The sequence below is a fragment of the Leptinotarsa decemlineata genome, unplaced genomic scaffold, assembly GCF_025532065.1.
Source record: "Leptinotarsa decemlineata unplaced genomic scaffold, Ldec_3_MD MMD2_tig00026374_RagTag_RagTag, whole genome shotgun sequence".
In the NCBI taxonomy this organism is placed as follows: Eukaryota; Metazoa; Arthropoda; class Insecta; order Coleoptera; family Chrysomelidae; genus Leptinotarsa; species Leptinotarsa decemlineata.
Window position 1 is genome coordinate 1,078,042 of NW_027412710.1, and position 16,162 is coordinate 1,094,203.

The 16,162-nt window shown below is 36.0% G+C and overlaps 1 protein-coding gene across 2 annotated transcripts in view; it reads left to right on the forward strand.

Annotated features, from left to right (window-relative positions):
* The window catches only part of LOC111504932 (pyrokinin-1 receptor), a 443,518-nt gene that overhangs the window by 310,666 nt on the left and 116,690 nt on the right, over positions 1 to 16,162 (forward strand). For both annotated transcript variants that reach the window (XM_074185351.1, XM_074185352.1), the window contains exon 4: positions 13,497 to 13,702. In XM_074185351.1, the coding sequence (XP_074041452.1) occupies positions 13,497 to 13,702 (206 nt within the window). The remainder of the gene's footprint in view (positions 1 to 13,496; positions 13,703 to 16,162) is intronic.

Sequence of the window (16,162 nt, forward strand, 5' to 3'; positions counted from 1 at the left end):
ACGTTGTTAACGAATAAACATGATATACACTTTGCTTACTATAGCGAAAGGAATCGAGTATGTATTCACGATTTCAGAATGTGATATACTACCTACATTGAAACTAATTTTATCAGAACTGATACTCCAATCTACAAATCAACAATAATACAGCGATCATTGACAATGAAAAATATTAATTTTCAACAGGCAAATTATTGAAATTGCATGTTTAATGGTTCCACTCCCAGTTTTAGTAATATAACGTGTACTTTCTTATGAGGTCCTAGGAAAACTTAATATATCCGCCTAAATTTACACAACATCAAAGAAGGCAAAATCACAAGTTGACCTATTTCCGAATTCACTTGAAACTCCTGCAATGTAAATCTTAGACAATCAATTTCCGGAATGATGATATAACATTCAAACATTTCTTGATTGTAGAGGCATTTCCCTAACACCGTAAATGCATCGTTAGTAATAAAAGGTTTACATTCTGCTACATTTCTTATGTACAACAGTATGTTACACCAGTCAATTTGTTGATAGTGAATGATATAACAGACTTCAGTAGGTTCAATTTCTGTCCTTCATTTTCTATATGTAGTATATCGTAGATAGTATTGAATTCGTGATTGTTCTCTTCAGTTTCGAAAAATACCAGTTCCCTCTAAGCTTGCCAGAACTACTACTTCTATGGTTTCTGAAATGCCGAAATCAATCAGAAAAAAAGTTTTTTTATCTTTCTCGTATTTATAAAAAAATGTATCAGAAAAAATTAAACTATTCACAAAATTATTAAGGATAAGAATTTTCAATTAGAATTTTACTAGCTTTTTTTGTAAACTGGGATAAGTAATTGTAATAATTAACTTGCTAGATGAATAGCTTTTTACAAGTGTTGTTCATGACGAAGATTTTCAAGAACGAGATTTTAACAATTAACGAGAATAAGAATGTTTCCTACTTATTCACCACTTATTCCTACTTATTCCCACCAACCGATTTCCTGGAGTCTTTGAAATCCACTAGATACTCGTTAGTATAACAAGAGGGTTGCTGCGAATTTTTGGGTCGCCGAAATCAATCAGAAAAAAAGTTTTTGTATCTTTCTCATATTTATAAAAAATGTATCAGAAAAAATTAGGCTATTGACAAAATTATTAAGGATAAGAATTTTTAATTAGAATTTTACTCATATTAGACAAACTTTTTTTGTAAACTGGGATAAGTAACTGTAATAATTAACTTGCTACATGAATTGCTTTTTACAAGTGTTGTTCATGACGAAGATTTTCAAGAACGAGGTTTTAACAATGAACGAGAACAAGAATGTTTCCTACTTATTCCCACCAACTGATTTCCTGGAATCTTTGAAATCCACTAGATACTCGTTAGGATAACAAGAGGGTTGCTGCGAATTCTTGAGGCGTGTGCAAAAAAATAGCAAAATTAATATTCCTGGCCGCTTTGAATTGAATGATACCGTACAGTCTATATCGTCTTGTGATCATTTGCTGGAAAAATCCTCACTTGTTTACTTTGTAGTAAATGTTCAGTAGGTAGCAAAAGCGTATGTGATTTCCTGGAACCTCAACTAGCGTTTCCTAATATGATTAATAACCAGTCCTTGCAAAGCTTATTGTTAAATCATCTGAAAATGGAACTTTCAACGGGTGATGATCAACTGTATTGCCAAACAAGCGCCAAACAAACTGACTATTATAAGAAAACAAGTATAGCTGAGGCACCAGTCAATCTAATAATACCACTGATGATCTTCAAACATGACTCAACCGCTGACGGAAACACCAAACTCTCATGAAGGTTCAAGATAGATGAACACTTCAATAGAGGGCTTTTCATGATGAGCGTTAATTAGCCGTTTCTGGCAAACTATTTAACGGATCAATCTGAAAATTCCACAGTATGCATAAGTCAATATGACCTGCACGCCTAAAATATTTTAGACGAAGCGGCGTTGTCGCTTCTACTATAAAGTAGCGGCTTCTTTGATTTTTCAAACGGAACACCCCGTATATAATATCATATTATGATTCATTATCACTTTGTTAAGAAATTCATATACTATTTCCCTATACCTATCTATTACCGTTTAGAAGATATAAATTAATTTCGATATTTTTTTTACCAAACATGAACTTTTATAAATGCTGATAATATTGAACTCTCTTGCACTAAAACGATCAAATCTGAAATGGAATGGAGTGATACTATGAGGATCATCACTCAGAGTCATATTTTCATTTGCTTCATACAGGGTCTTCAAAAACTGCAGATACTTTGATCTCATGAAAAAATGAGTGAAACTCAAGTTTTTCAAATGAAACACCCTGTATATTTCAACATTTTTGAGCACTACATATAATTTAAGATTAACTTTGTTCAGATAATACTATTTCTATTTTGAACCGTTTTCGAGATAAACTATTTCAAACAGAAATTGACATGGTTTCCTTGTTCATCACTCATTTTTGTAAAACAGATTTCGTTTGATGTTTCCCACAGATAATACAATGAAGAGATAATTATTAAAATACTTCTCAACCATCGAATGAAACTTCTCTTCACTCTTACTTCTCTCTTAACACTGAAACACGAACTGAAAATAATAAACCCATAAATTAATGAGTTAATTTAATCGTCAGTGTATTTCAGAATATGTTCAAACACATCTCCACCTCTACTTAAACAAACATGTAATCTCTTCAAAAGATTGTCATGTGTAGCGCTTCTGATCAAGTCTGGAGTCAAACTATTGAAAGCAGTTGTAACTCTCGATTTCATATCTTCCATTGTTGTTATTGGAGTAGAGTAAACCATATTTTTAATGAAACACCACACGAAATAATCTAATGGATTGCCATCTGGTGTTTTAGGAGGCCAACGAAAAGATCCATTATTACCAATCCATCTGTCTTCGGAGATTTCGGTTAAAGCTTCGCTGACTGAATGAGAATTATGGGGTGGAGCACCATCCATTTGGTACCATACACGTTCTCTTCCTGGTCAATTATTTAAAACCATTTGAATTCCATTCCTCAGTGAATCTTCATATTTTGATGCATTCAAATTATCATCATAAAACTCGATATAAAAAATTGACTCATTCTTTATGGCACAAAATACATTGAATTGCCATCTTTCTTGAAAACCCCTTTGGAAAACCCATTTTTTGTGAACTTGGCCTCATCTGTCCATATGATATTGTCAAGGAAATGTTCATCCTCTTGAGTCTTGACAAGTAACCATTCAAAGAATTCCACTCTACGAGGTAAATCAGTCTCTTTCAAATGTTGGACACAGTAGAACATGCCATTTATGCTTATTAAGAATTCGAGAAATTGTCACGTAGGGTATACTTATCTCCCTTTCAGCCTCGTGCAGAGAAGCATTTGGAAATGCATGAAAGTATCCCAAAACTGTTATAATACCATTGTCATCATTATCCACTTCAATCTTCTTACGAATGATTTTTGGACGGAAGGTTCCATTCAACCTACAGTTTTTTAGTAGTCGATTTATCACATTACTATTCGGCTTCGGAAGTTGTGGATATCTTTCATGAATTACTTGGCATGTTCTACTTGCAATTCTATTGCACTCACCATAAATTAATAATAAATTCAAGAAATCTTCATTACTGTAACCTAATCTTGACATTATTCTATTATAATTGGTAGCTATCACAATCAGTCAAAACCACCAACGAAAGTCTGACGTTAAATAATTGGTTTATTTATTTTTCCAAAGCACACTATTAAAAAATATTAATGTGTACTGTTGTACGTTAGAGACCAATACCTCAATGTATACAAATTGTAACTTTTTCTGAGGTAGGTACATACCAATTTCGAATTGACTGATCTGAGACAGTTGAAAAACTGGATCAAAAAGAAATAACACTAAGTATAAAACAAAATGTTGAATATCCAAAATAAGTGATGAATTCAAAAAAATGAGCAAGAAAACCACGTCAGTTTCCGTTTGAAACAGTTTATCTCGAAAACGGTTCAAAATAGAAATAGTATTATCTGAACGAAGTTGATCTAAAATTGGATGTAGAACTGAAAAATGTTGAAATATACAGGGTGTTCCATTTGAAAAAATTGAGTTCCACTCATTTTTTCATGAGATCAAAGTATCTGCATTTTTTGAAGACCCTGTATGTGGCAAATGAAAATATGACTCTGAGTGAAGATCCTCATAGTATCACTCCATTCCATTTCAGATTTGATCGTTTTAGTGCAAGAGAGTTCAAGATTATCAGCATTTATAAAAGTTCATGTTTGGTAAAAAAAAATGGGGTGTTCCATTTGAAAAATCAAAGAAGCCACTACTTTATAGTAGAAGCGACAACGCCGCTTCGTCTGAAATATTTTAGGCGTGTAGGTCATATTGATTTATGCATACTGTGAAATGTTCAGGTTGATCCATTAAATAGTTTGTCAGAAACGGCTAATCAACGCTCATCATGAAAAGCCCTGTATAGCAGACCACTATTATAATCTTCATGCAGTCAGTGTTCACTGTGAATCTGGTCATTATTACGCATTGGTCAAAGACGAAACGGACTGGTTTAAGTTTGACGATAGTCTTGTCACTAAATATTCTGGCAATATCTTGAATTTTTTGGAGCCTCTGGAGACACCCTACATTTCATTCAATGGAAGAGAGGACATTGGCAGATCGAAATTTTCAGATGATATTTTTCTACAACTGAAAAAGCAAATGCACTACTGGAATGAATGAAGTCCCTTCGGAGCGCCAATTGATTTTTGTTGTTTCATAATTTGTATTAGTTTCTTCTTTGATGTATAATGTTCCTAATAATTAAAAGAGAAATGAAACTTTCTATGTTTTTCACCACTTTCATTTGTAACTAACGTTACTGCAGTTTCGTCCTATATGGACATTCTCAAACTAATACAATAAACTCTGTATTGTTTGTCTGTTGACGTTTTATATTTTCACTCAGATAATACGTTATAAAAAGCTATTTTTGATATGAGTGTTAAAAGTAAGCTTTTATTTCGTGAGTGAAAAAGTTTGCGAAACGAGCGTAGCGAGTTGACCAATTTCACGAACAATTTCGTGAAACTTTTTCATTTACAAAATAAAATTTACTTTTAACAAATATCATACAAAGTTTTTTGTTCAACTGTCCTGTTTTCAGGATAAAATAGATAAATTCAATATTTCCAAAAAACACATTTTTACATCTCTTGTCAGTTAAGTATTTTCATGCTATCGGAATTACTGTGAAGTGGCCGTGTCAGGTGACGCCGAATCACCTGGTTATAGTCTATCCATTCCCAATTGTAACGACAATAAAAATGAGAGTACAGTCATAAACAATTCTTGCCTGTGGCCCCCAGTCGCCCAGATAGTTAGTAAACGTGCTATCAAATGTAGTTGAGGAATAAAGGCTCGGTTAGCTGGACTGGCTGAAAACTAATTTTTTGTCCGTTTCACAATATTTCTTTATTGTCAACAATAGATTAAAAAGTGGACAAATTAATTTGCAGGCAGTGGTTCCACTAGTTAATTACCGATAAATCAATTAGGATAATCATCATTCAACAAACAAAGTCCACATCGGACCAAAAAACTTTAGGAATATGAACAGCTAACCCTTGTCTTTAGATTCAGTATCAATTTGCTTCTCCTGAAGATGCTAACGTTGTTAGCGAAACGCGCGTCGAGTGCAAAAATATCAGTTTGGTGTTAGGGTAACTGATCTTTAGAAAAAGTTTTCAACTTTTACACCAAAGGTTCCAATATCATCGTTTAAACCGTGTTAGTGTTAGTGTTTTTGGGTACTTTCATCAATATGGCTTTCTGGAGACCTTTTGAAACAAATGATAACATTACGTGTGAGGAATCTGTGTCAATCGACAGGGATCCGGAATTTGAAAAGGACTTACATGTTCAAGTTCAACGAGTAATTTTAAATATTCATGAATGCTTGAAGAAGGAGAACTGTCACACTTCACAGAATGCTATTTTGAATAGAATATGCGAGTTAACGAACCTATCTCTTTCGACAGTTCTTCGAGTCATTAAAAAAGGGGATGTCATTGACCATGCAATGCAACGAAAACAAAGGAATAATAAATTTACAAACGTTGATGGTGCTACAAAAGATGTGATTCAGCTAACAATTCATGGTATATACCAAAATAAAAGGAGTAACCTTGGAAATGATTTGATATAAATTACTCGACTATACCGATCACAATTACAGATCTTCAGAAACTCTACGAGATGTCTTATTGTCTTGTGGTTTCAAATATACAAAATTGAATAATCGGATGGTCATAATGGAATCGACACACATTGTTCAACTCCGACAAGAATATTTGAGGCGAATGAAAAGCTACCGAGAATCCAGCAGACATATAATCTACCTCGACGAAACTTGGTTTGACACCCATGATGTTGTCAAATACGGCTGGGTAGACGAAACCAAGTATTGTGCTTTGAACACACCTTCTTCAAGGGGAAAAGGTGTTAAAATTTTGCATGCCGGGAATGAAAGTGGTTTTGTACCTAACGCTTTGCTTCTGTAGGCCAGAAATATAAAAGAATCGTCTGCTGATTACCACGAAGATATGACTGCGGCTTCATTCGAAACCTGGTTCAGTGAGCAGCTTGTCCCAAATATTCCTCCAAACTCGGTTATTGTTAAGAATAACGCATCGTATCATTCTCGATTATTGACTACAATACCAATAACACAATAACACGAAATCATGACATGGAAATAGCCGAAAAGATTCAAACGAAAAAGGTATTACTGGCGGCCATAAAACAACGTAATTTCAAAAAAGAGTTTATTATTGATTCGACGTGATGTGAAACACATCATATTCATATTCTCTTACATTTGCCTCCATACTATTGTGTGTTCAATCCAATTGAAATGGTTTGCGCCACAATGAAAGAAAGCTTGCGGAAATGTAATCAGTCACCAACTTTGAATTTTGTAGTGCTTGACAATATAAGGCGAGTGGTGAATGAAGTAGGTAATAGTGATGTGTGGAAGGACTGTGTGGCCCACGTTCGTGGCCACGTTTGTGGCCCTCCAATTGCTATGATTGTAAGAATAAGTAACTGAAAAACTACTACTGAAAAATATGATGCCGACGCTTATGTCGAGGCGGGAATTCCTTCTCTGTGCTGTTCCAATTGATATTGGAAATACTATACCAACAAACAGTATTGTTTACAGCTCACGCGTTTTATTTAAAGTTACATTTAACTTTCTTGCTGGTTATAATGTCTTGCTTAATGGAGAACGATTACGATTAAGATGTTTATTTTTTTGTGGTTGACAGTACAAGTTACATAGGTATAATGATATAGATGTTATAGGATTATGCCTCTTCAAGGTTGGGTTCCTTTACAAATAACTTAAATTAAAATCATCAGAGTTTGTTATTGCATTATTGGTTGGAGTGTCCGGGTCCATGGCTGTGGTCGTTCTTGAGGGTTCGGGTTTTTGTTGGGTCGGTGTTCAAGGTGTTCCAGGCCGTGCACTGTCCTCTATCTGATCGCCAGTGGGTACTCCCCAAGGATGTCCTGCATTTGCCCTGTTGGATCTTCCGCTGCTCCTAGGGGCTGGCTGGGGGGAATGGTAGCTTCTTCCTTGGTATCCGTCTGGGTCCTCCACATGGGTGGTGAGAGTGCTGATGCCAGCGGTGTCGTTGCTTCTCATGGTTTTCGCAGCGTATCGTCCTCGTAGTTCCTGAAATCTCGAGTTGATTGGGGTAATATTTATTCGGTTATATAAATCTTGGGAGGAGTATCGGAATGGGAGGTTATGGATATTACGTAGGATTCGTCTCTCAGTTGTTAGTATGCGGAGGGTTCGTCTCTGGGAGAGCGTGCAATAAATCGTGGCTTTAAAATCCAAGATCGGTCTTATGAATATTTTTACGTGTGTGAAAAAGTCTTGCTGTCGCATCTGAGCTTGCCTCTCAGAGGCTTGATCTTTTTCGGACTCTGTCCAGAGTTTCTCTACAGTTGGTCTTCCAGTTGAGGGACTCGTGAAAGTAACCCCCAAGTAAGACACGGAGTCCTGAAGTTGGAGGTTCTCTCGTAACAGTCCGAGGTGCAAATTATTAGTATTTAATCTAGAGCGAGTAGTTTTATTAGAATGTCTGAATAGGATGGCTTAGGTTTTGGAGGGGTTTATTTTAATGCGCCACTTGTTGCACCAGTGGTCGAAGTGGTTTATCATTGTTTGCGATTGTGTTTGTAAGATGCCGGTATTGGTGTCGGAGGAGTAGAGGATCGTATCGGCATATTGTAGGATGTTTGAGAGGAGGGGGCGCCATGAACATAGATTAAGAATAGGGAAGGGGCTAAGACTAAGCCCTGGGGGACTCCAGATTTGGTTGTAAGAGGAGAGAACAGAGCTTGTTCGACTTTGACTCGGATTTGTCGATTAGTGAGATAGGAGGCTACTATTCTAATGAAATGCAGAGGGAGTTAAATTTGGATAAGCTTCCAGATCAGGCCCGCATGCCAGATCTTGTCGAAAGCTTTCTGGATGTCTAGGAGAATGGCGACTGTACCATAGAAATAGTTGATAATTTGGGAAATGTGCGTATGAAGTTCGACTAGTGCGTTTTGGATGGAGTGTTCAGGTCTGAAACCATGTTGGCGAGGGGGGATGATGTCGTTGTCGTGTAAACATTCGTTTAATCAGTTATTCATTAGCCTCTCGAGGAGTTTTTCGAGACAGCTGAGTAGGCTGATGTGTCTGTAGGAGTCGGGATTGGTGTGGTCTTTTTGTGGTTTGAGAATCAGGATAATATTAGCCAGTTACCAGTCGGTTGGAAAGTACGCAAACATACATCTAGGATGTGTTTGAGGGAAGGCAGTGAAGTATCAAGGAGGTTTTCTAGTACTCGGCGATTTACCGAGTCAGGACCAGGAGCGATATTTCTACTTTTGTGGATAGCTTGAGGGATATCTTCCTTGCTGAATGGAGATGGGTCGGGGGAGTGAGGGGGGTGGGGAAATTGGCCAGGATGACTGTCCAGGTGAGCGAAAACTTGTTGTTGGACATGGTGTAAGTGTCGGTTGTCGAATTGTGCGTCGATCGATAGTTGGTATGTACGGCTCAGGGAATCGCGGAAAGCTTCTCCTTTGTCCGATGGATTGGAAATAGTATTGCCGTCAATCTCTAGATGACTGACGGTTTTTGGTTTTGTCTGGTAAGGTTTGGAATTTATTTCAGAATGCAGTTCCGTTCCTATAGTCCAAATTTTTGGTCTTCTCCCTCCATCTTCTCTGGATAAATTGGTTGATATGCGAGCGTTCAGCCGGTTCCATTCGGTTTTTGATATAGGGTATCTGTTCCAACCTAATGAGGAATATTAGATGTGGAGGAAGTGAGGGTTGATCAATTCTTTTTTGGTGGTTGGGGTGGCTATGTCATCAGAGTCAGTGCTAATTTGTGTATTTTGTCAATTTGAGAATTGATTTTTCTAGGATGGTTGAGGGAAGGAGTGTCTAGGAGTGGGAGTGTTTTGTTGATGATGCTTTGGAATCGTTTTATGTCTGTGAATCTATGGCTTTTGTAGGAGATGGTTTCCGGGGTTGATGGGACTTGAATATTGAGGGTGGTTCTAACGAGGAGAGGAAAGTGATCCCTGTTAGCCCTGCCATCAACCAGGTCCACTAGGCTCTCAGAGCATAGAATGTGGTCAATGATTGAAGCACCAAGGTGACTGAAAAACGTCGGGTCCTGGCGTTTTTTTCTGAAATACTTAAATTATGAATGCAGTGCCAACCCAGTTGGTATGAACACGTTTGGTAAAATGCCCTCTACCTTTGCTGAGATTCTGAACCTCCCGAAACCAAAGGAATATATAGATCACCGTTTCAGAAGGTCTTCTGTTTCTTTGCTAGCTGAATCAGGAGCAAATATGACTGATATTACGAAGCACGGAGGATGGAAGTCCACAACAGTAGGGTTACTATTTCTCATAAAAAGGCTATTATTGAAAGAATAATCCTAACAGCTAGCTGCAGCGTTACAGCATCGTCCTCTTTACTTCAAGAATTAAATGTTGATGCCATGAAATTGTCAACTCACATAGTTCAAATATATTACAAAGATCTTCAACATCGCAAGGTATTAATATAAGCAGTTGTTCTAATTGTACCTTTCACATTAATGTTCATAAATGATAATAACAATATAATTAATGTATAAATACATTTATAACAAAATTTAATTGTATCTGTATCTATTGTTCATAATAAAACTTCCTTGAAAATAATCATGTTTTGTTTATTGCTATTTGATCCAAAAAAACGTGTTGAAAATGCTTTTGACACTAGGGTCAAAAATATTTTCCACACGCTACTTTGTGAACATTATCTTTCAATACTCTTGACAACCAATAAAATGTCACATTTGATGACAGTTATACAGAAAATACGTTACGTTAAATACTTCATATAAGTATAATTTATTTATTTATGATCCGGGTTTTCCTGCAGCTGAAAAAGCAAATGCGCCACTGGAATCAATGAAGTCGCCCCCGAGCGCCAATTAATTTTTATTGTTGTTTTTATTTTATTTTTATCGTTGTTTTAATATAAAGTTTAATATCTTTGGCATTAATATGTTCAAAAATAAGCTTAAATCTTGAATCTCAGGTTTGCCTAGAGCACAGATACACCAATTTGTTGATGTGAAAAATACATATTACTACAATGTATAAATGTATGTAGAAGATGTATGTGATTAGAGTTAAGTAATCTATAGGTCAACTTCTCCATGGTTTGTTTGTTTTTTTTTCATTTCTCAAAAATGGGGTATTTGTTTGATTGATGTATGAGTGATGTTCGATGTAGTTTACCTATTGAGACTGTTTCATTATAGGTATAACCTGCGACAGTAGGACACTGCTTCATACCTATAATACCTATATAAGACCAATCCTCGACTACAAAGCAGTGGTGTACTGTACGCTTCCTCCGAGACTGTCCCACCGCATCCTTACGACTGAACGACGAATACTACGAAACATACATAACCTACACTACCGATACCCTTCCCTACACTTATACAACCTCATAAATACTACACCAATCAACCATAGATTTCAGGAACTCCGAGGACGATATGCGACCAGGACGATGAGCAGCAACAACACCGATGCCATCGACACGCTCACATCACCATGGATCCCTCGCGGAGGATCCCGAAGGAAACCTAGGAAAAAGCTCCCCTTTCCCCCAGCCAGACTCCTGGGCGCGATGGAAGACCCGCCGGAGCCGATCCAGGACATCCTAGAGGATTTCCCGCTGGGATACAGATAACGGAAACCTGACAGCAGCGCCACGGAAAGTACCGATATCCTAAAACACACACAACCCCGGCCCAAAAACCCGTACTGAATCATATCATCAGGACCACCGACCACCGCAACGAACCCGGACTACCACATGGACCAACATAAAAACCAACCAAGAAAACTGGAACACAAAACAACACAACACAAACACCAACATAAAACACAAAACACACACATATCTCACTCACCCTGAAGAGGCATAAGCCTATAGCAGGGCCCTACACAAACACATACACTCACAAAATTGTAACAACTATAAATTTGTAAATATACGATTTTCATTCATTCATTCATAGGTATAACCTAAATGTTTTATTTTTATTAACTATGTAATTTTGATGTGATATCTGTATATAATTTTTCTGGTGCTTTTTTTGTTCATGCTAAATGTTTATATTTATATTGACTATATATCTGTATACAATTTTTCTAGTACTTTTTTTGTTCATACCGAAAGAAAATTTATTTTTTATATTTCATTCAATATAATCTATTGTAAAGAATATTACTGGTACAGGCGTACCAACCATACAGGTATACCAACCTAAATTAATTTTACCTTATTTATTATTTTACAATATACGTTTATATAAAACAATTTTCAGCTATATAAAAATTAATATCACAATATTGCCTATCCAAATTCATTTTTACAATGTGTCCTTATGTAGTGATCAGTAAACCCAACAACATTATTTTATTTTCTTTTATCAAGCTATATAGTATGCTCTTTGGTATAGGTCCGTCATCGTTATTCATAATATTATTATGTTTACTTATTTCTACACTCTCATAGGCATCTAGTTGCCTATTGTTGTTAACTTGTCTAACTAATCTCAATGAACTGAAGTCTATGGAATGGGTTTGTTGCAAAATATGATGGGCGACTGCTGATTTTTCGGGTCTTCCATATTTTAAGTGTGATATGTGTTCCTTATATCTTACTTCAATAGATCTTTTTGTCTGTCCATAATATTTTGCATCGCAGTCCTTACATTCAATTTCGTAAATTCCAGACTTTTCCGAATTCTAGACTTTTTCTTTTGGACTTCACAAAAGGCTCTGTATTGTATGACTTGTTTCAAAAACCACCTTCATACCTAGTTCTTAGAAAATCTTTACAAAGTTCCTCGTATATTGGTGGTATGGAACTGAGATGTATTTATCTTGGATTTTGTCCTTTCTGAAAGTCGGGATTCCGTATCAACTTTCAATTCAGAAAAAGTTATCAATTAATAGATTTATAATTAATGAAGTCACCCCGGAGCGCCAATTAATTTTTATTGTTGTTTTTATTTTTTTTTATCGTTGTTTTAATAGAACTACAAAGTATTAACGTTAAAATTGGGATAAAATTTTTTTGACTGCGGATTATTGTTTATTGATGTATCCCAACATTACATGAATTTTTTCATTCCTCAATATTTTCATTTAAAATGTTTAAATAATTTTTTTTGTTTTTATGTAAGAGTGTCGAACGGCACGCGGAAGCCAGACTACCCGCTTTTGACTCTATTTTCAGGGCTCTGTAAAAATTATAAATAATCGTGATACAGTTTCGGGAGTTGGGACTTTTTTTACGCAAATTCATTGATCTTTCCAAATCTTTTTTCAAATTTCTAAAATTTTGAAAATTTTCCAAGATATTAATAAAAAACTAAAGCCCCATTTTTTTTCACTTAATTGTTTATAACTTTTGTAATTTTTATCGGCGCGTTTTCGGGCCTTCCCTTAAACTTTCTAGGCAAAAATACGAATCGAATGACATCTTGGTCGTAATTTTTGGACAGGGCTGAAAAATGTTACAAAAAAAATACATGTGAACTAGACTAGATGAAGGGTTTCGTAAGGGGATTGACCCGCCTCTTACTTATTGGCGGCCACTTTTCGACTGGCAACCTGTCGTTAATATATTTTTCTATTCATAAATGTATGTAAAAATTTTAGTTTGATTAACTACGCTATGCACGTAGTGATTTTGCGGCGGGATCCTGTACTATTATTGTTGGTGAAGACAGTATAAATGCATTTTGGATATCATTGTTCGTATTTTTGGAATCACAAATATTTTGAGACAATATTCAAATCGTTTACCACACGTTTTTATTTCAGTTGCGGTTGTCGTCGCATTCTTCATCTGTTGGGCACCATTTCATGCACAGCGTCTTCTCGCAATTTATGGCAAACACACTTCAGCTCACATGATAAAAGCCTTCCAAATCCTAACCTATATCAGCGGGGTATTTTACTACCTTTCCACGACTGTTAATCCAGTGTTGTATCATATAATGTCGAACAAATTCAGGGAAGCTTTCAAGGTAAGATATAAATGTAAATTCAGTGAATATTGTTAGTGAAAAACGACCTGAAGATAATAATAATAATAATATCATTTATTAATGAAAAAAGAGAGAATGTAAACAGCAGATAAAGGTACGTTTTCCTCCACGGCCGCCGGTCGCCGACGACTACGACAAAGTAGCGACGACTGATTCGCCAAGACATCTACAATGCTTTTTAAATGCGTCTGTTTTTCTAGTGGCGACTAATTCGCTGCTACCAAAATTTGGTCGCCGGTACCTAGACGACCAGTCGCCTGGGGCGCTATTCTTGACCGTTCGCAACTTTTAAGGTCATTCGCAAGTTTGAATATTGCGAATGATCCTAGAGTAATGGTATTCTTGACCTTTCGCAATTTACTGCGAGCGAACTTTGTAGTTCGCAAACGATTTGCGAACGAATTTGAAGAGGTTAGGTCACAGAATTTTGTGGTTAGGTAGAGTGGTTCAGAAAGTTTATGTTTAGTGGTTGAAATTTGTCGTATTAGTTGATTTGTACCTAGTTGATAAATTTATATAAAATGGATGAACTGCAGTATATAGGAAATTTAGAGAACCTAGAAATAGCAGAGGAACCAATACATCAACCTAATCGGTTTGATAATATCGATCCTTTTGATGTTTTGAGTGAGCATCAGTTTTTGCAGACCTTTAGAATGACCAAGGAGCTATGCAGATAATTAATTAATATGGTATCTTCGTTTATGTGACTACAACGACGACGTACTGACATGAGCGTTGCTACCAGGGTAAGATTGATATTGAAAAACGTATTCCTCAGGTATTGGTCGCATTACGCTTCTTCTCAACAAGAAGTTATCAAATGGACATCGGGAGAGAAATTTTTGTATCTGTTTCACAATCTTCTGTAATCTGTAATGAATTATTACATATGTTTTAGGGGATACTGGTTATCCACTGAGGACATGGCTCTTAACACCCCATGTAAATGAACCACCTGAAGGTAGACCAGAGCATAATTGTAATAAAGTCCACAAACAAACCAGAAGTATGATTGAAAGATGTAATAGGGTTTAGAAAATGAGATTCAGATGTTTTTCTAAGCGTAGAGCTTTGGATTATAAACCAGCCGTGGTATGCAGGATAATAAACTCGTGTGTTGTTCTTCACAATATGTGTATAGAGTATAACATCCCAATGCCTGAGAATGACAATGAAGATATACAAAATATTGACTTTGGAATTATTCTCAATGCAAATCTTAATGATAACAATGAAAATAATGATGGGCACAATCCAGTGAGGCGCATAAATCCCCAGCTAGCTGCAGGAAGGAGAGCAAGGCAGCGTCTAATAGATAACTATTTTCGGAATAATTAGAATAATTTTGTACATTATCAGAATGTCCATTATATTAATATATTATACTGGTTAACCATCAAACACTGAAATATCAAATACATATGAACCATTTTATGGTTTTATAAAGTTTCATTCGAACCATAAAGATTATTTCTCAGTAACCTTACTGTAGATTTTGAAATTTTCGAAATCATATTGAAAAACTTGAATTTTTTCCAGAATTCCATAAAAAACCGTTTTATGAAAATATTGGTTCTACTAGTACATAATTTACGTCAATAAAATATCTTGTTTTGGACATAAAAAATTTATATTTACAAGGATTTGCAGCAAACAACTTCTATTTAAGATATAGCCTCAAATAAATTTCTTAAATAGTGTATGCATTCTTCCATTGCAGCTGCTGTTCTTTCCTTGGCAGCTGCTGATATTTCTTTGACAGCTGCTGTTCTTTCCGTGGCAGCTGCTATTCTTTCCTTGGCAGCAGCAGCTTTTTCTTTAGCAGCGGCAAACTTTTCTTCAGCAGCGGCAGACTTTTCTTTTACAGCAGCTAACGTTTTGATCATCATAATTTTTTCCTCATAGTATTTTTCTTCAATACAATTTTTCCGGTCAAGAGAAACCTTATAATTAGCTGCTGCCTCAGATGCATATACCAACTTCTTTTTTGATGCACGAAGAAACTTTTTTTGAACACAAGTTCAAGGTGTTTCCTTCGATGTAGAAGGTCAACAGTCTAATTCAATAGGTGGCAATTCATCAATATTCACTACATCACCAATTGGATTTGTTTGGTTGCCTTCGCTTGGATCGAATGGAATAAGATCGTCTTTTCCATTTGTATTGAATGTAGAATTTGTGCAGGATTCTTTAATATTCAGATGACCTTGTATCGATACAGGTTCAATTGTTTCAAGCACCTCTCTCTCGAATTCATTTTTCGGATCCTGCACAGTGGGTCCACCACCAGTTCCATTTTGGTGCCCGTTGAAGTCACCCTGTTTCACTTTTGTTCTTGACCTTATATCATGCCATGTCTGAAACATATTTGAAATTGTTAACTTATCTACTGACCAACTATGATATACTTCTTACCTTTCTACAGGATTTCCAATC